Source organism: Sphaerodactylus townsendi, linkage group LG03 (genome assembly GCF_021028975.2).
Source record: "Sphaerodactylus townsendi isolate TG3544 linkage group LG03, MPM_Stown_v2.3, whole genome shotgun sequence".
NCBI lineage: Eukaryota > Metazoa > Chordata > Lepidosauria > Squamata > Sphaerodactylidae > Sphaerodactylus > Sphaerodactylus townsendi.
Genome location: NC_059427.1, coordinates 52,750,705 through 52,774,933, shown reverse-complemented (window position 1 = coordinate 52,774,933; position 24,229 = coordinate 52,750,705). Strand labels below are relative to the sequence as shown.

The following is a 24,229-nucleotide window of genomic DNA, read 5'->3' as shown; positions in this document are numbered from 1 at the left end:
TCATTGGCATATTTCAAATGATGGCTATCTGTGTGCAAAGCAGGTGCTCATGCAGAAAGCCATGAACCCACTCTCAGCGTTAATGCTCACTGATAATTTAAATAGCCCAGGAGAACAGCTAGCTACCAAGGACTCATTAGAATATTTTAGAATTTTTTAAACCGAAGCCTATAAAATAGTCAAGGATTTGGGAAGGATGGGGAAAAGCGGCATTGTAGACAGTAGCCACTTAGTGTTTCTGATGTACAACCATGTTCTAATGGCAATTACAGTAACAATGGAAATGTTAGTGGCAGGAAGAGTCCCATTCCCCACCCCACTCCAGATAAAACACCAGAAACATACCTTGTAGGTAAAATGGCTAGACAATGTAACAGAGGGGGCATAGCTATGCATTTATACTAACTCCCCCCTCCCAAAAAAACCAGATTGTTTAAAAAGGCTCATTGATTAATGATAATTCTCTACATCAGAAACTAGTGATGACTTCTTATGCAGGTAAAGGTTAGGCATTATGCAGGTTAAGAAAAGCACTGGCTTTTGTGTGCAAGATCTTACACCCTCTGCTGGCTGTTCTATGTCACATTTGCTTGTAATTATAGTTCAGGTGGTGGTGAGAGTTGCTGTCCCTCAAGATAAACTAAACCGCCTCTTCTGGTTTTAAGGGCAAAAATCTGTATGTTATGAGCTGATACCTTACAAGAGTCATGAAGACTTGTGACTGAAGGCTGCATACTACCTATGTATTGTAGCTGATTTGCTTGGTAACATCACATCCCCTATCTTTATAGCCCCACACTCAACAAACCATGTGATTTTGACATCAGTGTATGAAAGAAGATGCTGGCTGATAGTAATTGCTTATGGAGTTGCCTCAGGTAGGTTACCATCCATGGTTGACTGACTGAGTTTGGATGGTTTGGTTTGTTTGACATCATTATTTGATCTAAAGAGAGGCAGTGATTTGGTAACATGGAATAACTGAATATGAGCCATGAAGGGTGTGCATCACTTTTTAAAAAATTGTTAACTGGTTCTTTCTAAACTGTTGAATCAAACTAAGTTTTCAGTGGTTGAAAAAAAGGACAGAACCATTTTTCATCATGCAAAAGGCAGTGCTGGGAACTGTGAACCAAAGCCACTGGGGAAAGGGGCTGTAGTGAGAAGAGGAATTGTGTGATAACTGAGTGAAAAAGCTCACTGGATCCAATCCATTAGTTGCCCACAATTTTCTTACAGCACTCACCAAACAGCAGCAAAACATGAACTATGACATACATTTTTTTTTCTCACTGGAAGGAAATCTTTTGTTCTAATAATTGCTAAATATCCCATACTAGGTTTTGATTGGTCTGGCCGTCTGATTCAGTCTGTCATACACAAAAAAGTAAAATACATTCTCATTTAGAAATACTTGAGCATTGTAGAAACTGTGAGGATGGAAATGCCAGCAAACCACTGTGCATTGATTGGGTGTCACAGGGAAAAGATTTTCTGAGTGAATTAATCTAACTAGCCAAAGAATCCTAGGCTCATTCCGCACATGCAGAATAATGCACTTTCAAACTGCTTTCAGTGCTCTTTGAAGCTGTGCGGAATAGCAAAATCCACTTGCAAACAGTTGTGGAAGTGGTTTGAAAACGCACTATTTTGCGTGTGCGGAAGGGGCCCTAGTTTCTATTGATATCAGTTTTAAAGAACATATTCTTTGAACCAGGTCCCATGGAAAAATGGCAGACAGTGTAAATATTTAATAAGACAATAATAATAATAATAATAATAATAATAATAATAATACGATATTTAATAAATAAGTAATAAATAAGACAATGGGAATCAATATTTGTGCTTCGGGGCATGAACAGTTCAGTGCAGATGATAGAAATGTCTTCATTTGCTTCTATTATTATTATTTCATTTACTTCTATTATTTGTTCAGCAAAGGGTTGCAATGCTGATATTGATTTGTGCTTCATTTATTTACTTTATTTAAGCCCCCTACTTTTCTCCCCACTGAGGGTCCAAAGTACTTTACATCCTTCTCTTCGGCAAGCATGGATGGAGTTTATGGCTTGTACTTTCCGGATCACTATAGGTGCTGCTCATCAACCTTGTTCCTTTGAGGCCCTCGTTCATATTAGTTTCAGAAGAGATGGCTGAGGCCCTTTGAGGCCCTCGTTCATATTAGTTTCAGAAGAGATGGTTGTATGCATAGATAGAGTGACATGGCGTTGTATGATTCATTCACTGGAGGGGACACCCGCAGTAATTCTGTTCATTTAGGGGTGCAGTTATCCTCTATCTATACTCTATTCAGAGCTGCCTCTAGGCTACTGCTAAACTATTTGGTCATATCTAGTTTCAAAGATTTCACTGGACATTGCCAATACACTTCCAAATCTTTTCGAAATAATGACCGGACACACTAAAGCAAATTCTATGTGTATGTTGAATTGTGGCATGCAGATAATCCTGGCTATATTTCTTGGTTTTTTCTATGCTTTCTGGTCTGGTAGTCTGGTTTTTACATTTATGGAAATCTTCCTTCAGACACTGATGCCAAAATCACATGTGCACTTCCAAGGGCTTTCATTATCACTTGGGAATCTTCCCTCATTTCAATTAATGTACATTACCAACATTTACAAGTTATGCTTTCCACAATTTAAACATCAACACATCACTGGCTCATTGTGGTGGAAACAGTCTCACTTGCTTATCCTGGATGCTGGCTCATAGTAATTGTTTATGGAGTTGGATGTAATCCCATAACATTACGTGTATTTTTTTTAGTTTATTACAATTAGAGTTCTCAAAAATGGTCAGTAAATACAGTAAAGCCACAATTATAATAAAAACTACCAACAATAGTAAAATTAACAGCCATACAGCAAAATGGGGATTAATAAACTATTAATGTGGAAGTTCCCATTGACAATGTTGTCTGGTAGCCAAGGATGGGCAAATTCTCCATGAATAGGCCTGATCATCTTTTAAAGTCATTTGAGTCAAAGGCGGTATGAATCAGTGTGTCCTGGGTCCCCAATCTTGGGGAGACCTAGGGAAATTTGCCTGGAGCTCTCTATGAAGCTGTTTGCTGCTATTTCTGGGCTCCTTTTGTTTTGCAGCATTTCCCATGTGAACCTCAAACACCCTGCAAATCAGAATTTTTGCACTGCAATCCTTTGAAAGGGAAGCAAAACAGGGAAGCAAAACAAGGGAGCATAGTTTTCTTACTTTTGAAATATGATACCTGTTGACAGTGACCAAAGAGATACTTTACATAGGGATGAGAGGTTAAAATGTATAATTCTGTGAAAATGTGTACAAGTGCATGGGCGGGGGGGGGGGGGATGGTGGCAGGACTTTCCAGGCACCCCAGAAGTTAATTGGTGACACAAAAATGGAATGACTATTGAAATGCAATTAACACAGCCACACTTTGGTCAACTTCTCTTTTTCCAAATCCGTTACTGAGTAGACCAGCAGAATGTGCAATTTTGCATGCTGCTGTTCAATTCATATTCAAAAAGTTTGTGATGGTGTGCTAAACTCATTTGCTCATAGTAGACTATTTACAATGTGGTATGTGGTCAAAGAGAAAGGGAAATGAAGTACAGCAATAAGTTCCCATATCAGCATCCTTCATATGACATGAAAACTCTTTTACAGTCTGTGATGCTGCTAAGAACATTTCAAGACAGCATCTTATCTTGGCATGCTAATGATGACATTGGTTTAGCAAACAGAGTATAAATTAGAAACTGCATTTAAAAAATTATGTGTAATACTTTTGCTTTGCTTTCCCTCCTCCCACTGTACACTTTCCTCAAGGTGTCATGGAAGAGATGTTGAACTGAGATATACAAATTTGGCATGTCATGACATAACACAATTAACTAAGGAAGATTTGTGTTGGATTTCAATAGATCAGTGTCCAGGATATTGTAATCTTGACCTAGGAGAAATCAAAGGAACAATCAGATTGGCTCAGTTGAAGTTTGCTTCTTGAAGGGAGGGAGGCTACTTTCCTGCACAAATGCATGCGAATAATTATAAACACAGGGATTATAACTTTGATTATAGATATGGACCCAAGAGCATAGTAGTTATTTCAAATGAATGAGCATGAGGTTCAAAGATGTGCTATTATGCACCTCCTTTGTTTCATTTCCATGCTTCTTAAGGCACAAGGGTGATACATTCCTATCCATACAGACAATTTTATATGGAAAGCTGCCACTAGCATATACTGAGTTGAGTTGACAGCTGAAATTGCTCACTCCCTTCCTAGCATTATATATTTAGGTGAAAGTCAGTGGATTGTAAAGAAAATCCATCTTGATCAAGGGTTCATTTAGGCAAAGGATACTTTAAAAAGACAACATAGAGCTTTCATGCTTGCAATCAGGGTGTCTAATCCAGGGAAATTCCCTACCATTCTGGTACCAACATATTTCGCTGCAAGGAACCCAACCCCCAAAATTATTTGGGATCATTCATTGCCTCAAAGTCATTCTGGTGCTTCAGCCTTTTCGGGTTCATTGGTCCTCACTCAGCACCTTGGACTTGAATGATCCCTGGATTACTATCAATGTTCTCCAAATCCATTCATCCATCTCTGTTTCCAGTTCATGAATGGAGGGGGATCTACTCAGTATGAATCATTCTAACTGCACTTCGGTTATTTCTGTGGAAGCAACAAACTGCAGTCAGTCACTGCATTTGCAGATACATTTTATAATGTGTGAATGCCAAGTCTGACAGCTTAATTATCAAGATACAAAAGGAGTAACCTCCACAATAGGAATCATGAAAGAATCATGATTTGCAGAAACTGACCCCTTGAGGTTGAACTGGACCTGAGGAACAGTTATTGGTTCAGTAGTCTTGCCTTTGTGGCCAGGGTATATAAGAAACCCTGCTATATCAGACCATTGATCCATCTAGTCCCACATCCTCTCCCAGACAGTGGCTGACTAGTTTCTCAGGGTATCACAGCCAAGCCCCACCACAAACCACTAGTGCCTTCTATAGAGAAAGGCAGGATGTGGGTATTGTGGGTTTTCCGGGCTGTGTGGCCATGATCTAGTAGTTTCTGCTTCTGTTTCGCCCACATCTGTGGCTGGCATCTTCAGAGGCATGTTGTGAAAGCCTTCAACAATACAATGATATGATGGTCTAACAAGAAGGATGCTGGATGCTCATCTGCGAGTTCTGCATTCAAGTCTCAGCTCTGCAAATTCCTCTTTCTCCACCTTAGCTCCCCACCAGTAAAACTGGAATAACCATGACCTATTTTTTAGGTTGGTTGTGCGCGGGAAACATTACATAAAGCACTTATGGAGGGGTTTGTTTGTTTTTTAAAGTATAAATAGCAACACATGTCACAAGTGAATGCTCCAGCCTTCCCCTTCTATTTATTCTTGGAGAGAGAAAAAAGAAAAAACTTTTTTAAATCTCCCAAAACAAGACCGACTGTATTAAGGAACTGGAAGCTGCCGGGTGTGGCTTTCTTTCAACTCCCTGACATGTGAGAAGAGAAGCAGCCCCCTTCCACCTGAGAGGCCTGGGAGCTCATTGGCTGCCAGAGAAACAGGGCTGAGCCGGAGGTGCAGCCTGCAGGACCCCCCCCCCCCTTTTCTGGGGGCCAGCAAGGAGCTTTGGAACTTAAAGGATTCTTGGGGAGCAACGAGGCCGGAGCGGCAAAAGAAGGAAGGAGGAGCAAACTTGCTACACATCCAATTCCCTATCCTCCCCACCCATCCCCGTAACAGCGCCACTGGGACTCCAGATCCCCCCACCCTGCGGCTGCTTTTGGGAAATCCTTTGATTTCCTCTCTCTTTTTCTCTCATGTGCATCGCGGGAAGAGCAACGTGGGGGTCTCGCTGAGGAGGCGAGGAACTGCAGCGTTCCAGCGGGGTTTCCTAACTTTGCAGATTATGCTCCCGGGCATCGACAGCAGGTAACGATTCCCGCCATCCGGGGGGAGCTGCGGATTTGCTGCAAGGAGTGGAAGAGCAACTGCTTTTGCCCGCTGAGCGGGGAGCCAGCCAGGTCGGGGGGGGGGGGGGCGGCTGATGGAGACCCGGGTGGAGGGATTTGCCTGCGGGTGGGTGGGTTGCTGCTGATTGGGAGCGAAGTGGTGCCAGGGGTGGTTACGGCGTGCCAACCGCCAACTGCAGAGAAAGCTGCGTGGAGGGCTCCGGGAATGCCCGGCCGCATATCTTGCACCTCGCGCATGGTGTGCCAACTGGGCCTTAGCACTTGACCACAGTTTCTGTGCATGCTAGTTAAGTTCCGTGTGCACAGGATTGCAACCTCGGTTTCAAACGTGTCCAGGTTTAAGTGGGTCTGGAAGTCACCCTCTCGCTATTGATTTAAAATCCTGTTTCTGTTCGCATATTCTCAAGTACACCCTTGCTCCACGTTTCCCCGGGAAGTGGACCTCGACTCAAACAGCCGTTTTGTAAATTAAGCTTTGGTGAGTCTTGCCTCAAATTAACCACTAATTTGTCTGCTCTCTTTGACAGGCAGCTTCAAACTCTTTCTCATTTCAGCTGGTACCCCAGTTGTCAACAGCGGATTTTTAAAAAATTTCCCTTGTAAATATGTTCCAAGCATCCAAAGGGAATGTCATCTGCAAATGCTTAAGGCAGGCACTATGTCACTGGTGGGTTCTGTGAGATATATGGCCATGAGATATATGGTGCAGCATTTATTCAAATCAAGCTTCTCTTCTCCAGGTTTGACAGGGCCTTTCCCCACTTACTGTAAGCCCCGCGCTACTTGAGGAGAGTAGCGCAGGGTTCCTCCTCCCTCCCCACGGCAGGGGCGGCCACAGCGCAGCCGCCCCGACGCTGCTGCTGTCGCGCCCCCTTAGTGCGCGGCATCCCAGGCGCTCTTCCGAACGGCGCCTTTTGACGACCCCGCACAGAGCGCGGGGTCCTGGGGACGCCTGGGCGCACGCCTGGGATGCCGCGCGCTGCTCTCAGGGGGGGATGGAAGGGAGTGGGGAAAGGCCCTCTGTCCAGTACATCACTTCACTGTGATTGTTGTTTGAGAAAAAGCATATTGCCTATAATTTCTGTGACACTTTTTAGATTTCCATAGTATTTTGCTTTTTGCAGTCTTTCTTATCTGCTCAAATTCACAACAGCCCTGTGGACAATTGTGCCCATTTTACTGCTAGGAAACTGAGACCAAGGGCATATTATCAATCGTCTACTGACTCAGACCATTCCTCTGTTAATATTGTCTACTCTAAATGGTGGCAGCTGCCCAGAGTCAGGTCAAGGTCTTATATCTTTCACTGCAAGGTCTTTTTCACTGGAGATGCTGGGAATTAATCCTGGGACCTTCTGCAGACAAAACAGATGCTCTGCCACTAGGGTTGCCATCCATCTGGAAGTGACATCATGAGGTTGTGACAATGCTTTAGGAATCCTCCAAATCTCTATTATAAAAACCATAAAGTTTTGGGAAATTTCCAAGCAAGGCCAGATCTACAATTTTTGAAGGGAGCAAAAGTACAAATTGATTCCCACCCTTACATTATATACATGGTGTAGTGGTTAAGAGCAGGTGGACTCTAATCTGGAAAACTGGATTTGATGCCTTACTCCTCCACTCCTTCCCAGTGGCAGACTCTTATCTGGTGAACTGGATTTGTTTCCCCACTGTCATACATGTAACCTGCTAGGTAAAGTTGGGCCAGTCACAGTTCTCTCAGAACACTCTCAGCCCCACCTACCTCACAAGGTGTCTGTTGTGGGGAGAGGAAGGAAAGGAGTTTGTAAACTGCTTTGAGACTCCTTACAATTGAGATAAATGGGGTATAAATCCAAACTCTACTTCTTTATATAATCTGCTGGTGTCTGGGCAGGTGCCTTGCCCCCCGCTCCCCCAGATCTGGCTGTTCCTCAACTCCACACGGGGTTTTTAAAGTTTTCTCCTGCTGCTCCATGAAGGAGAGAAAAAGGGGGTTGAATATTTGCTACTAAGCCCTACCTGCCCTCTCTCCCATTGAGCTTTAGGGCCTCTCCTAAAAGCTTGTTTCATCTACAGTTTAGCTTCTATTGATACTGTACATGTAGCAGCTAGCTGCTTTGGTGGCCCTGATGAAGACAGAAAGAAAGAGTATAAATTTTGTCAAATAAATAAGGCATGCAGGACAGTTGTATTTAAAAATTAGGACACGTGCATGTTTTAGAGCTAGTGTAGCATGGCAGATACAACACTGGACAGGTAAGAGAACTGAGTGTTTTGCTGCGGAGATTGCAGGATGAACTTGTGCTGCCTCTCAGTTTGCCTCACAAGTAGTTGTGAGCAGGACTGGTTTAAGGTATATTGTCACCCCAAGCCCATTGCCCCTAGTGCACCCTCAACAGCAAGGGTGCAAAGTGAGAATGAGTGGCCTTGGCAGGGCTGAAAGTGCTCGGCTTAGACCAGACCACTAGCAACATGGATCTGGGAAGTGATGATGGACATAGGGTTTGCAACCAGCCTTCGCCTGTGTGCTGTGTGCTGCCGAGTGGGAGGAGTAGGGGCATACCGCCCTAGGGACAGTAAGCTGGTATGCTTACTGTAAAATGGGGATACCCATGTCCCAGGGCGCACACCTTTCAGTCACGTGGGGGGGACCAGATGCCCCACCCACATGACGAAATGGCATGCGCTCGAGCCACCCACTGCGGCGCCCTGCCCCCCTCCTGGCCTCCCTGCAGCCTGGCTCCTGCCCAGGCCCTGGGGAGAGCAGAGAGAGAGAGAGAGGCCTCCAGGAACACGCGGGGGGGGGGGGGGATCTGCGGCGGGTGGTGGCGCCACCCTTCCCGCCTGGACTCCGTGCAGCCCGGCTCCTGCCCTCCCCAGTCCCTGGGGAAAACAGGAGCCGACCTCCAGGGATGCTTGGGGGGTGGTCTCCCCCGCCCCCCCCGGCCTCCGTGCTTTCTAAAGCTCAGGCTTTCTAAAGCTGGCCTGCATGGAGGCTGGGGGCGGTTGGGGGGGAGGCGCCCAGAGAAGAAGTTGTCTCTGGGCGCCATTTCCCCCCAATACTCCTCTGGAAAGGAGGCAACCTAAACCCCTGAAATTTGTCAGCACCCTCTAAATTGTGCTACCCTAAGCAGCCAATTACATGGTTTGGGCACAGAATCAATCACAGTTGCAAGGAGAAAAGTGCGTGGGGGTGTGTGTGTGCATATACTGCCTGGAGAGCCTTAAACAAAAGTTGGAATTAAAATGTCATGCAGTAAATAAACAGAGTAGCAGACTGTGCAGGCACCCTGACAGCTAAATAAAATCTTTTTAAATGAAAGGGTGAAAGGTTAATGAAATGAGACTGACTTGCCTCAAGGCATGGGCAGCCTTGCTGATGTTTGTATGGCAAAAATAAACTGAGAAACTACAGGAAGAATTGCATTTTGTTGGAGACAAAATGTATTGCAGGCTTACAGAAATGCAGTGAGCATGCAACACAAGTAGTGTCATGCCAGCAACAGCCACACATTTATTGAGGAAAGGCCCTGAGCAATAGCAGCTTGCCAAGATTATCTAAGAGTCTGTGGGTTAAATGGGTCTTTAAGTATAGCAGGCATCTGGAGCATATGTAAGGCTAGGTGAGGTAGCCTCTGTACAGGGAAAGGAGAGCAGATTGGGAGTGCTGGTATGCTTACTGGAACAATCTTGCTGCTGTTATAAGAGCCGTTATCTGGGCAAGGGGTGCCCTTTCATTCACCCACAGCAAAAGCCATGTAACAAATTTTATGAGGACCACCCAAAATGGGGAAAACACGGCCAGTTCTACTGCTTCTATGATTGATACCCATATACATCAACACCTGTGTTGAACAAAACCATTTACTTAGTGAGGTGAAAAAGTAATTAAGGTGCCTTAATAATCTAGAACAGTATAAACACAAAACCTTCCACTATATAAAAGTACACAACACATATAAATTCAAACAATTCCCTTAGTAACAGTCTTGACTGTATTGTGGGGAACTAAAGTGATGCTGTACTTCTTAGGAATGCGAAGTGTTCAGCAGAATGCCATTCTATCTATCACACCGTTCGCGATTGCGAAGTGTTTTCATAGATTACTTCCTCAGTAGATGTAAACAATCTTCTGCGAATGGATAATTCAGTATCTCATTAACGTAGCTTGTTTAACCATTCTTAAGGCACAGGTTTCAGGACACGATCAGGTGTAGCATCACCCAAAATGGCACATAATAGGGTAACTCCAGAACTCATAATCAAGCTCGATTCGCTAGAATGACAGTTTCATTATTAAGTCCCTTCTCAGTTGTGAACTGACCACAAAGACACAAAGTGACTTCCAAAATACCAAAGTAGCACCCAAGCACCAAGCTTTGGCAGTGATTTGTATACTGTAGACGAGAGATGAATGCAGTGGAGTTCAGAAGCAGAAGGAGGGGGAAAATACCAATAACCAGAAAAAATTGGCATTAGAAGAGCAAAGCAGGAGAGGAGAGAGCAGCTGTTAGAGAAGAGCTGTGAAGGGCTGGGCAGCAGTGCCTGCGGATGTACGTTTTGTTGCCTGTACACACCTTCTGCCCTGAGGCTGAGAACCTTTCAGCAGCACACTCCTCGTGCAGAGCTTTGTGAAAGCACTGCCTCTTGGATTGTACTTGCCTTCCCAACTCAAAAGATGAGAAGTGAACAGGAGCCCCTCAGGGATAAAGGAAACTTGAAAAAGGTGGAAGGGATAAGAAGGCACATTATTCACACCAATAACCTGTGCTTGCACCTGCTTTCACAATCAGTTCTGTGCATGCGCACAGCACCTTGTTGTCATGCATGTTGTTGAACACTGTTATCCACTGGGTCTCCAACTCTGACAGTTGAGCATGTGATCTGAATGGCTAGAAAATTGTGTGGGTTATCAAGAAGGCCCAGGGTCTAATAACTGCGTTCATCATTTCGTTGTGTTCAATGGTGCTTGCTCTTTTTAAAAGAGTATCGCTTGCTTGGCCTTCGGGAAAGCAGAAAGAATCTCTGAGCAAAGTTGATGTGATGGTGGCAGCCTAAAGTCTCCCTTTGGCATGGCAAACACATTTATAGAAGATAGCAATGAAGCCAGAGCTGGCAAAATTATTATTTGCTAAAAATAAATTATAGTTCTGGGCTGTAGCAGTCTGTATAATGATTTTTTCTTTTTGCAGGGAAATTTTTTACAGAGGGTTGTATGTATGTATGTATGTATGTATGTATGTATGTATGTATGTATGTATGTATGTATGTATGTATGTATGTATGTATGTCTGGTGTTATAGGAATTGGCAAAAGGTGACTTCAGGAGTTTGTCTGCACCCCGGGCTAAATTGAAGTAAAGCTGGTTTTGCTGTGAGATTCCCCAAATTTGGCATAATTTTAAAGATAATTGGTCTTGTAGGTAAAGTAGCCTTTAAATATTAGATAAAAGGAGAGCATGCATCAAGCCAACCACCAACAACTTGATAACCTGTAATCAAACTGTGGCTTCCATTTCTGGTGGGGTGGAGGTCATCAGTTGCCTTTCAGTCATTTGTTACTCGTGGTTGTTGCTAGACCTCATTGCATAATTGACTTGTATCTAGCCTGGTCCTGGCAACTCCCGGACTGGTGTGCTTAAAGGTTAATATAGACAGCCACCTGCTAATGTGTGATAGATCACCTATATACTATCTTCCAACAGACCACTCTGGTTCCCCTTAAGGCCTCAGTTTTAAAATGGAGAAGGGGTTTGAGATTCAACCCTATAATCCTCTTTCCCCATAGCTGGCTCCTCTACTGCCTGGAGTGAAGTCACACTTGTCCTTATCATCTACTCTCTGGCTCTTAAAGGCCTGCATAAAGAGGAGATAGGTTTACCCACAGCTTCCTGGCTCTTGCCAGACAGTGGATCTCCCCAACCTTGAGAGCTGATTAGTTGGCAGCTCCAGCCTTCTACCCTGTTTTAACCTCCAAACCTCACTTCCCGCAGCCCCTGTGAGTCTGCTAAGCAATGCCTGTTGACTGCTGATCAAATGACCAATTCAGTTCGTTCCATAGCCCAGAACACTGCCATGTAGCAGGGCAACTGTCTTCCTCTGACCTCCCCCCCTCCCTGCAGCATCGCAGTTCTGCCCCATTTCTGACAGTTTCCTTTAATTCCTTTTGAATGTTGAGGAAAACTTTACCTCATATTCACACCTGATTGGAAAAAAAATAGCACAGGAGTGATGGTGATCTCACTTCTTGGCAAGATGTTTCAAGGAACTCCGCTACTGAGTGATTGTTTGCACATTGTAGTTAATTACCACAGTGCTTTCTGGTAAATAAATATTTTCTTTCACAAGTGCATCATTTTTTGCAGGTCCATATCAGCAGACAAGAATGATGAAGCCCATATCATTTATTGACATTAACATGCTTCCAAAAACTGCTATTCACAGTGGTGGCTATGAGGTGGGAGTTACCACATGGTGCAGAAGCAGAAAGAGAATTTTTTTTGTCATAAACAGCCTGTCTTACTCTGTTTTCTAGACTCCGACAATGAGAAAAAAGATGCTGATCCTTGCCGTGCTCCATGCCATTCTTTTTGCTTCAACTCAAGTTAAGGCTCAGAAAAGAGAGAGAGGTATGTTCCTTACTGAACAGTTGCTGTCAATCAAGAGGAGTTACTTCTGGTCTAACTTGGTATAAGATAGCTTCATATGTGCAACACTTTGTGATACAAACGGAAAACAAGAAATGTCCCTACCTCAAGGAGCCAGTAGGCTACATTCTGACCAAGGAAAAATGAAGGAGGAGGCAAAGCAAAGAGCAGGAAATGTGAGATATTGTTACCCTCACCACTTGGAGGCTCAGACTTAGGATACGTGTGGTGGTTGGGTTATTTGCAGTGGCCTGCTCGGAGTTCCATTTCTGTGTTGAAGATTCTTTGGGAAAGTGTACCAGAGAAACTAAGAGGAGGATGGTTTGGGCAGGAGACGGAAGGTTTAGCTGTGTGAGAATAGACTCATCTCTCAGTATCCCTCCCTGTTATATGAGGCACTGATTTCTTTTGGTACAAGATACCCAATTCAGAAGGAATTCTGAGTCACTGTTTCCTGGTGGCAGAGAAGGGAGAGGAACCTGCAAAACTGTTCCATGTTCCTTGGCATTGTTTTATGGTTCTTCCTACCCCAGTCCCAGCTTAATACTGTCATCTCTTCTTACATATGTAGTTGCTCTATACTGGTGTGTATTCACTGGTTGAGTTAGGACTGTTGCACCTAGTGGCCTTCCCACTTTCAGTATAACAGATAAGTCTTCTTTGGCTGAGTGCTTTTGGACTGAAATGTGGCACCTAAGCGCTTTGTTTCCACTCATGTTTCTTCTGTGCTACCACTGCTTTGCCCTCTTTCTTTGCTTGCTGGTTTGCAAGAGAAAAAGGTCTACTGCTTGTTTCCCTTTTTTGCTTCTAGCAGCTTTATTGGAGCTTTGAAGAATTGTTTTGTGGATTGATTATAGGCTCATTCCGCACATGCAGAATAATGCACTTTCAAACTGCTTTCAGTGCTCTTTGAAGCTGTGCGGAATAGCAAAATCCACTTGCAAACAGTTGTGAAAGTGGTTTGAAAACACATTATTTTGCGTGTGCGGAAGGGGCCATATATCAGTTTCTTTGACATTTCTGGAGATAGGTGTTTGTCTTTTCGTGGCACTTGCTACAAGTAGATTGCATGTTAATTAAGTTGTCCCCTGCTTTTAGGGTTCCAGTCCCTGACACAATATTTGGAGGAGGGTTTGCCACAACACAATTGATTTACCATGCCCTTCCTGCTTACAAAGTATCAGAGCAATCCCGAGGACTCCCTGTGCAGTGATGGGTAACCATGGCTTAACTGTGGTACTGCCAATTCTCTCCCTAAAAGGTGGCAGTTAGGTGGCATCTGGCAACAAAAAGAGTTAGTAGCTGGTTCCAGTGGCTGCATCTCCAGCACCCATGCAGTATTGTCCCATGGAAGTGTTGTAGTGAAGCGATGGGGCTGTAATGGATAGGGCAGGCAGAACTAATCAGGGGCTGGCAGGCATGGAATCGGTGGAGCCCCTTTGTACTTGCACTGATCTTTGGGAAAATCCACCAACCATTCCTATTGTCCATTAGCATGCCTGACCCCCTGCAGCATCCAAGATAAAGGGTTACTGTCCCCAAATTCAGGGAGAACTGTTTATGGGCTCCTTTGCCGTTAATGAGTATGCAGCATGGCACACACACACAGTCTGGCTGCAGCACCTGGCCAAGGGCATGGCGGGGCGGGGGCGGGGAGGAGAAGCTGTGAGTTGTGCTACTGACCACTGTCCCACACCCAACTAACCAGTCCCCCTTGTGCATGAGGGCCATGGTGCAGGGAGTCCACGGCTTCTGCCATTCCTGCATGATTGCCGCATTACTGGGCTTGGGTGCAGGAGGTGGCATTTTTGGGGCAACTCTCAACCACAAGCAAGCCCTTTGGATCCTGCCTCCAGAGATGGGGTGCCTATTTGGGTTCTGAAATGGGAGAGGGCGGCCACAGAGTGTGGAGTTTGCTCTCCCTTGTGGGTATTGGCTCAAGTTGCTCACACGCTAGTATGACGTGCCCTTTCTGTGCTTTTTCTGCCACCAAAAAAGCCTCGCCGTTTTCTCTGAGTCCAGACAGCATCTTGTGCCATGCACCCTACCTCATAGGATGTAAAGCATCCTGACTAGGACTTTTGTGGGGCTGGAGAGGCTAAGACTGAGTGCTGGGGTGAGGGCTCAGCTCTAGGGTCACTCATGTAGTTGGCATCCTAAGCTGCTCGGGGCCTTCTAAGCACAGATGTGGATTGGGGGTGGTGGTGGATGGGGGTGTTCTTGGTTTTTCTGTTCAGTGGGTACCTCCGGGTTACACTGTGATTTCTGAAGGTCAGGTCTTATGGTTCCATTCTTTCGTTCACTCTTCTGTGCCAATATTTTGACCAGATTCTCTTTCCTAGCCATTTGATAGTCTTGGGACTTAAGAGGTTAAGGATCAAATTATGGAGTTAGTGTGTAAGGAGAAAAGTGCCTGTAGGTATGTTTGAATTCAGATGGTTTTGTTAGCCCCCATGAAACCTTGTGCCCTAAGCTATCGCTTTCTGATGACTTAATTCCAAAGGAATGAAATTTGTGTGTGTGTGTGTGTGTGTGTGTGTGTGTGTGTGTGTGTGTGTGTGTGTGAGAGAGAGAGAGAGAGAGAGAGAGAGAGAGAGAGAGAGAACTCCCAGTGGAAAAGATTTTGATATTATTATATATTTCTCTCTGTTTTGCATATGGCTACAAATGGCAGGAATAAATGTGACACCAACCTAAGTCTATGTAGTACCTTCACTTAAAAGCCTCTGTGATAACTTTTAGCCTGTACAGAATAGATTGTAAGTTATTCCCAACCCTATCCTACATTGTAGGGGGGCCATCATACATCGGTATTGCTTGTTGTGATGAGAGAAAGAAGCCTTTTTGATCTGCTTGCTCTTTCCTTACAGTGATCTGCACCAATGTCTATACAGCTGATGTTGTACTTCTGGTGGATGGCTCATCTAGCATCGGAAGAGCCAACTTTCGCCTGGTCCAAGCCTTCATGGAGGGACTAGTTGTGCCTTTTGTTAATGTGGTGAGCGAGAATGGGGTGCGTTTTGGACTTGTCCAGTACAGTGATGATCCCAGGTGAGTTCAGGAGGCCTTCAACCTCCAAGCATAGTTTCATTGAGTGTTTTGGGGAAAATAGTTCTAACAATACCCATTAATATCAGGAAAAACTTGGGCTGTTCGACAGTGGAATGCATTACCTTGGAGTGTGGTGGAGTCTCCTTGGGAGGTTTTTAAAGAGAGGCTGGATGGCCATCTGCCAGGAGTGCTTTGATTGTGTGTTCCTGCATTGCAGCGGGTTGGACTTGATTGCCCTTGGAGTCTCTTCCAACTCTATGATTCTATTTATGTTTAGGAATAGTATCTCTCAGAATATCAAATCTAGTGATAAAAAGGATTATTCATACCCTGCTTGTGGGGGCCCCAGAATCATCTGGCTGCTGCTCCTGGAAACAGAATGCTGGGCTGGATATATACTTGCTCTAATCCAGCATAGTTCTTATGTTCTAAAGTTCTTTGACTGTGAGATGTAATTGTCTGTCACAATATGACTTCGGAATAAGTCTGTGATTATGACCCACACCATTCATGATGCAGGATCTTCCAAGAACAATGGCCCAATAAGCCCAAGCAGGGATGCCACTTACACAGTTCTAGCAAGGGGGCTCCAACCGATCATTCCTAGTCCTTTGCTGCTGCCTTAATGAGCAGCGGGAACAAATGGATAGGGAAAATGGCATTGCCCAACAGAAGGAAAATGACTGGTCATTGCTGTTCCTTTGCTGTGTTCACATAGTTGACATGAACTTTAAGTATTTATTGAGCAACATATACTGAAATGTTTCCTTAAAAATCAACAACACTAGGTCCCCTAGGAACCTTCCTTTTAAAAAAAACAACTGCATCCAGAGCATAAATTTCTTTACTTCTCTGAAAAACCAACTATTCCATTTTTACAGAAGAACTCTTTCATGGAGAAACAGAAGCTACCCATAGGGAGGTGACCTGTCCTGTTTGAAATGGACTGTCAAGTGTCTTGATTTCTATTCCTGCTTCCTCTTGTTTATTTTCCTTTTGATCCCAGGATTGAGTTCACATTTTCCAAGTACCTCAATGGAACAGAGGTGTTGAGGGCTATCAGAGAGCTGAGCTACAAGGGCGGGAACACACGCACAGGTGCAGGCCTTCGTTATGTAGCAGATAACTTCTTTGGAGCCAATCAGATCCGGCCTGATGTTCCAAAGGTATCATTTTTTCCTTCACATCAGTGAGGGGTGGCATTTGCCAAAATATCAGGGTAGTATGTTGAACCCCTGAGCCCCAGCCCTGCCCAGGGTGCCCCTCCCCATGATCTGAGGAGCCCTTCCTCCAGTCTCAGACAGAGGATCTGGGTGCAGCTGCACTTTAGTGACTTTTCCCAAAGCTAAAAGGTTGTGAGTTGGGCTTTAGCTCCATGGGAGCATCCTCCCCGGCCATCCAGGCCCTCACCCTTTTTATTCCTTTCTCCCAATCTGGGATCTGCCCCCCTTCCTTCCTAGCCAGTCTATGCCCCACCTCTTCCCTGTTACAGCTCCAAGAAAGCATAAACCTCAATTGGGCTTCTGAGTCTGCTCCTAGCCCCTTGCTGATTGCCTGGATTTCTGGTGCAGCGTGGGTCCATGCCTAGGCGTGTCTTGGTCTGCATTCCAGGCCTCTTCTGTTGCTGGACAGCCTTTAGAGCCTAGACAGTCTCTGGCCCAAGACAGGGTTTCTCCCTGCGAGTTGCCTTGCCCCACAGGGTCTGTCTTTAGCCTGTCACCCCATGTGCCCCGGGGCCCAGGTAAATCTTTTTGCTGGGACTTCTCCTGGGCCTTCTGGGTCGTCTTCTGGTGAGGGTGGGAGTCTGGAATTTAGTCCCTGGACATAATAGCTTATGGGACTTTTCTTGTCTGCTGGATTATGGCAGTGTTGTGAAGAGCAGTAATTATCATTGATTTGGGTAGGCACAGAGAGAGTGGGAGGGGGAATTCTTATATCCCTACCATCTAACATTCCTGTGAGCAGTCTGTCCTTCTTAATCTACATTTTGCTAGCAGTGGCAGTAGCAAAATAAAAGTCAAATTGCCATATTAAATTTAACATATTGAAGCTACTGTATATATTCTGTGAATTTTGTGGAGTGTTAGTTATGAAATGCTGTGTTAAGCATAAGCATAAGCATTTTATTGTCATTTTGCACGCCCAACGAAATTTACAGCAGCATTCCTCGATGCACACAATTTCAGACTCATACCCCATCCTCACTTTCCCCTTCCTCCACCCACATCAACACGAAGCCACGGAGTTCAGCATAGTCATCTGTACCTGTTCTGTTTTATGGAGGCTTTTATAGAATGAAGCTCACTTCCCTAAAATGAGCCACATTTGGTAGTGCTTCTCCATCACAGCTGCTGAACTGTACCTGATTAGGCCAGAAACATAAAACCTTCATGCCGTTCTAAATGCAAGAAAAGACATTGTGAGTGTATTGTCGAAGGCTTTCACGGCCAAATTCAACTGGTGGTGGTGGGTTTTCCGGGCTGTGTGGCCATGGTCTGGTAGATCTTGTTCCTAACGTTTCGCCTGCATCTGTGGCTGGCATCTTCAGAGGTGTATCACAGAGGTGTATCACAGATCACATTGTGATGGGCTTGTTCAGGTGTTTCCCTGCTTGATTATTTTTTCTTCTGTGCCTCAGATTTGTATCCTAATCACAGATGGCAAATCTCAGGATGATGTGGAGCAGGCAGTGGTGAAGCTGAAGGCTCAAGATATTAAAGTCTTTGCTGTGGGTAAGTAGCTTCTCTGCCAAACCACAGACAGCCTTCATGGGACTTTCCCCCTTCACATATCACAGAGACATTTTTTTCTCTTGATCCCTGGTTCCTACCATCTGTTTCCTCACCTCACTTTCTTTCTGATGACTATATAAGAAGAAAAGATCCATGTGGAGGGTATTGCTAATATTTATGACACTTTCTGCTTACCACGTTAAGTGTAAGTAGGGACCAGGAACTTAGTATAGGAATGTGATGGGCCTAGAAGATAGGGTTGCTAACCTCCAGGTGGTAGCTGGAGATATTGTGGAATTACAACCAATCTGCAGGTGACAAAGATCAGTTCACCTGGAGAAAATGGCCACTTCAGAAAACTCTACATCTTTATACCCCATCGCTTCCATTTCCCAAATCCCACCCTTCTCAGGCCAAGTATTTCCCAGCCCAGAGTGGGCAACTCTACTTACTAGTTGAGTTAATCCTGGAAATTTCCACCTCTGACAGGATCTGTTTGTTCCTGATGTGACTCAGTGCAGTGTGCAGGGACAAGAGCTTCAACTGAGCATCACAGTTGGTTGCTGGAGTCAAGCTGGGCCCCCGGGTTGCTGTTAGACTTGTTCCAAACCTCACTGAAGAAGTACCAGCTAATGTGAGGATTTGGCACTATCGCTGGAAGTTTTATGCCTCAGTTGCTAGTCTACTCATACTAAGAGACTACCTTGTTTGGGCTAGCAGCTCTTATATTAGGACAGGGATTGGCATAGGTTTTGTGTGAATTGCATATGTCATGCACTTGTCACCCACAAAAGCCTCTTCCTGGAAATGCCTAATAGTGGTATGGCTTGTATTATCCAGTAATAATACAATTTTCAGTTAGAACTGAGCATAGAAAAGGCAGAAGCCCCAGCGAAGGGGAGCATACAGCCCAAGGACTAGAAATGAAAGTAGTTGTTCTCTTCTGTCCCTCACTTAGGCATCAAGAATGCAGACACCAAAGAGCTCCAAAAGGTGGCCTCCACACCCACTGAGGATTACTTCTTTTTTGTCACTGATTTTAAAATCCTGAGAACTCTGCTGCCTCTAATGTCACGGAAGGTGTGTGCCAGCACAGGGGGCATTCTACAGACAACAGGTAAAAGGTTTGGGGGCACTTGGCTTGACATGCCCATTAGGTACTGATTCTCTTGTTCTAGCTGTTGCAACTGAAGGGTTAACTTCCACCCATGCATGTCTGGACAGAGTCTTGATTCAGTCAGTTAGATACTGCATGCTGATCACCACTTGGAATTAAGTGCTGTTTTAGCCTTGCACTGTGCATGGGTAGCATTTAATCTTATTCTCCAGTGCTGCCTGGTGTCAACATAGTCATCCCTTATTCTATAAATCCTTTCTTCTTCAGGGAAAAAAACTCTTTGCTTTGTCTATGTTCTTCTCAAATGTCAGACCTGTTGCATGTACCAACAAGAAGCCTGATTTTCCTTTTATTTCCCTAAGATACACAGGCTTACAGTGGCCCCACAAACCTGGTCTTTGTGGTTCAGGGGACAGACATGCTGAGGATCCGCTGGACTGCTGCTGGCGGTCCCGTAACTGGCTATAAAGTTCAGTATGTACCTCTCACAGGCTTGGGGCAACCAATAGCAGCAGAGAGACAGGAGGTGAGTGCTTTTTAGGTGGCAGTCAGCTTTGAGGGCATCTTATTAAGATCATTCTGTTTTAGTCTCTTTTTCTAAATATAATGAGTCTGTAATAAACAGTATTCTGCTATCCTGTTGTTTTTGTGATTGTTGCAAACCATTACTATTACCTGTCCAGATTACAGGGCGTACTTTTATGATCACTTGTCGCATATTAATTTTACCACTGCCATGCCATTACCATTCTTGTTCTGTGCTCCCCTTTCATTGCATCATTTTGTTGCAATGTCACCCTGAAGGGATGTATTATAATTTGAACAAATAATTAATTTATATTGTCAAAGGCTTTCACGACTGGAATCAACTGGCTGTTGTGGGTTTTCCAGGCTGTGTTTCTCTGGAAACACATCTTGCCGTGACATACCTCTGAAGATGCCAGCCATAGATGCAGGCAAAACATTGTGAGCAAAAACTACCAGGCCACACAGCCTGGAAGACCCAGTTAAAATCTGGGTCAAATAATTAATTTATTAACACAGATGAATACAAACACTCTGCCTTTTAATTATTTTTGTTAATATGGAAGATTTGAACATTTTGTTCAACATGTTCATTTAGCTTCACTTGTAAATAAATTGGTAATGAAAACATAATTAATCCATGTTCAGGAATTATGTGGGTTCCCTCCATCAAATACAGATAATCTGACATAAAATAAGATGGAAAGAAAATAAGACTTCTTAGAGTGATATCACTGAATTACCAGAGCTCCATTCAGGGGAGAGGGGGAATCCACCATTGGAAGTGGCACGTAGCCACACCAGTGGATTTGCCCTCCCCAGGGCACTGACCTCTGTGGAGGGGTGGTTTTGCTGGCGTGTGGCCCCCAGTACCCCCACCCAGTGCTAGGATACGGTGCAAAACATTGCAACAGTGTCCCTGTGCCTCCACTGGCGTAGTGGGGGCGGACCAGGGTCCGGTTTGAGGAGGAGCCGACTCTTCTCTTATGTATGACCAGCAAAACAGATGCAGGTCATGTCTTACTGAGTGTGACGTATTACTTGTAGTGAATGTGGAGAAATGCAGACATGGGTAGTATATCTTTTTGCTATTGGACAGGTCAGTTTGGGCGCTGGTGAGACAAGTGCTGTGCTGCGTGGTTTGAGGGGAGCGACAGAATATCTGGTCACCATTATTGCTCAGTATGCCAACAGCATTGGAGAATCAATTTCTGGCAGAGGACGCACCCGTGAGTAATGTAGCCCACATCTGATATACCAGTATTGTCGTATTTCTTTCTGCAATACCAGTATGATGATTCCCATTTGAGAATCTGATTAGCATGAGTTTCTTTGTGTACCAGCAATCTACCTAGGTGTATCGTGACTAACCACTTGCAGCTGGTTTTCAAGCTTTTCCGGCATAGAAATTCTTTCCCAGAAAGAACGCTGTCACTTGTAAGATGGCCACGATTTGTTCAGTCACAGTGATCAGAGTTTCAAGGAGTGATGCATCATCTGTGAAATTGCTGTCTTTGGGGAAGCTCAGGCCATCAGTTGACAGTGTCTGTTATCAATTTCATATGGAGGCTGTCATTCATAGGGAAACTAACAGTTAGCTTTCTTTGTTAGTGCTGCCATCTTAGATTCTGAACTAAATGATAGTGGTGGTGGTGGGGAGAGGAATTTGTAGAATTCATTAGATCATTTCAATGAGTTCAATGAAATTAGTAAATCTCAGACTTGGTGAGTCTTGTAGCCTAGGTTTATCAGCGTTGTAGACAATCAGCACATAATCAACTAATGGGATGGGTCCCACAAGGCGCTTGTGCTTTGACTGTTGCTCCAGCAATACATTTCAGACCACCCTCTCCCTTTTAGTATGTAGGGAGTGAAAGAGAAAAGACAGGGAGAGACAGACACATAGAATCATAATGTTGGATGGGATGGTATAAGCCATCTAGTTCAAGCTCCTGCCCAGTGCAGGAAACCCATTGCTTGAAAACATTCCAGTGAAGGATAGCTTCACCCCCACCATAACTGGTTGCATTGCTGAACTGAAAAATGTAAAGATGGGACTTACATTGTAGTTTGGGGTTAAATACAGTTGTTGGCTTTGAAAGATGTTGAAGGCTGCCAGTTTGCAAGGAGAATAGAAATGTATCATTTAAGGCTCCTTATAATTAGTCGTCCAATTATTTTTTGGGTTTTTGGGTATTGTTTGTTTGATCCTGGCCCTGGTTAGCATAACTTACTGTAAGTTTTCACACAGCAGACCTTTATTGTGTCTTTCCTCTTCACACCAAGGCACTTCAAGGCAAGTCACTTACCCTCATCCTGGCACCACAGTGTGTCACAATTTAACTAAATTACAGATTGGTTCGAAAGTGATGGACCTTTCCCCTTCTTATTCTTCCACATTTTGTTTCTCTTTCAGAGATCTTGTCTGGAGTCACAAATTTTCGGGTGGTGGAAGCTGGACCATCGTTCCTTAGACTGTCCTGGGCAGCTGGCCCAGGTGGCATACAGGGCTACAGGCTCACTTTTATGGCTCGAGGTCAGTAAATCTTATTAAGAAGACAGTAGTGCTGGTGCAAAATTCTTGAATATGAAGGAACGTTTTTGAAGGAACGTTTGAGATAAGGGACAGAATAGCTTGTTGCAAGTATATAGGGTTTGGGAGTGTGTGGATGAATGTGTTATCTGATAACATGGTATGTGTAAGCCAGGGAATGGTGGATAAATAAATGTGTGTAGAGTGTGCTGGGCTGCTTGAGTCCAGTTAAGGCACAACAGTCACTATTGAAAGTCTCCCCTACAATTTCCTGCACTGCGCCTGTTGGGAGCTGCACCTGGAACTGCCCCTCCTAAGCCTGCAGCCATCCCAGCGCTTATAGCTTTGGCAGCTCTCCCAGAACTGCGCCCTATGTTGGCCACACCTGTTGCCATGGCAATGCATCACCCTAGCAGAGAATGCTGGCCCTGTAGGCACCAGAAGGGTGCTGATTTCAGCAGATCAAATCACTTCTTTGGCTGCTGCTCTACTTTGCCCAGCCTCAGCTTTAGCCCAAGCCTGCAGCAACCAAAATACTGCAGTAGAACCCATCTTTGAAATGGTCAGTAACAGTCTCAGTCATACCCTCTTGTCCGGTGGTTTCAGCTGTGTTCTTAGTTGGTGCCCACTGGACCCAGTAAAATAAGCTTAGCTCCCTGCTCACTGGTGTAGCTTTCTCCAGTTGTCCTTTCAGGCCTAGAAACAGAAATCATGCCTCTCAAATGTGGATTTTAGAGAGCTTCGCTATAACTTGTGTTCTGTAGAGAATTCAGGATTCTGTGGATGCAGCTCAGCCGTATGGACATCCTACTTTAAAGGCAATGAATCTTGTTAGCTCACCCCATGCTCCTCGCCAAATTTTGGTCAGAAAATTGTGGAATTAAGATGTGTAAATGAAGACATTAAGTGAAAGATATATTGTAGTGATGTTTCAAAATGAGGCATGCCTTATAACAAATGATCTAATTTATGTTATCGACCTCTGATTATCTTCTGCTGTCTGTTTTCTTGATATTTTTGGTTTTCTTCTCAAAGGTGAAACTCAAGGTGAGGAGATGAGACTTGCGTCCAGTGCTACATCTGCCCTGCTCAGCAATCTTCGCCTTAACACTGACTATGTGATCACGCTGTACCCCATCTATCCACAGCAGACCATAGCACCCTCTGTGATTACTGGCCAAACATGTAAGTGCCACCTTAGTCAGATAACTGCACATTCTGGAAGATGAATAGTCTTAAGAAATTTATCCTTGGTGTAAGTTTTCCCAGTAGCATCCAGGCTGGGGCAGAGAAACTGTGTGTAAGCAACCTGCAGCGGAAGCAGGAAACTAGCCAAGGAGGCTATAAGGATCTTGTAGAACAAAGTATGAAAGGATTGTTAAAGGAACATGGGAAACAGTAAAAAATTTGCATTCGTTTTTATGGTAGAAAGCGCAGGACACTTACCCATATTGGGGCTGCTATTTTTTGAAAGGGTGTTGGATGAAGTGAATCAAATAGATATGATTAGGAGGTAAAGTACAGATTAATGAATTAAAAATGAACAAGTCGCTACTGTTATGTGGCATACACTTTTGGGTCCCCTCCCTCCCTTGCATGCCACCCCTCCCTCCCTCTCCCTCCCCTAGGGTGG

The 24,229-nt window shown here is 44.5% G+C and overlaps 2 protein-coding genes across 8 annotated transcripts in view; both read left to right on the top strand.

Annotated features, from left to right (window-relative positions):
• The window catches only part of GATA2 (GATA binding protein 2), a 627,541-nt gene that overhangs the window by 170,205 nt on the left and 433,107 nt on the right, over positions 1-24,229 (top strand). The window lies entirely within an intron of this gene.
• COL7A1 (collagen type VII alpha 1 chain) overlaps positions 5,660-24,229 on the top strand; it is a 120,506-nt gene continuing 101,936 nt past the window's right edge. For 5 of the 6 annotated variants that reach the window (XR_007243934.1, XR_007243935.1, XR_007243936.1 and 2 more), the window contains exons 1-10: positions 5,660-5,966; positions 12,527-12,620; positions 15,509-15,689; positions 16,696-16,855; positions 18,328-18,421; positions 19,380-19,538; positions 19,901-20,064; positions 21,163-21,292; positions 22,480-22,599; positions 23,632-23,781. Coding sequence is in view for 3 of the 6 variants with exons in the window: in XM_048489746.1 (XP_048345703.1) it covers positions 12,536-12,620; positions 15,509-15,689; positions 16,696-16,855; positions 18,328-18,421; positions 19,380-19,538; positions 19,901-20,064; positions 21,163-21,292; positions 22,480-22,599; positions 23,632-23,781 (1,243 nt within the window). In the remaining 3 variants the exon portion in view is untranslated. Of the gene's footprint in view, positions 5,967-6,414; positions 6,486-12,526; positions 12,621-15,508; positions 15,690-16,695; positions 16,856-18,327; positions 18,422-19,379; positions 19,539-19,900; positions 20,065-21,162; positions 21,293-22,479; positions 22,600-23,631; positions 23,782-24,229 lie in introns of all 6 variants that reach the window. The other variant, XM_048489748.1, reaches the window with a different exon arrangement.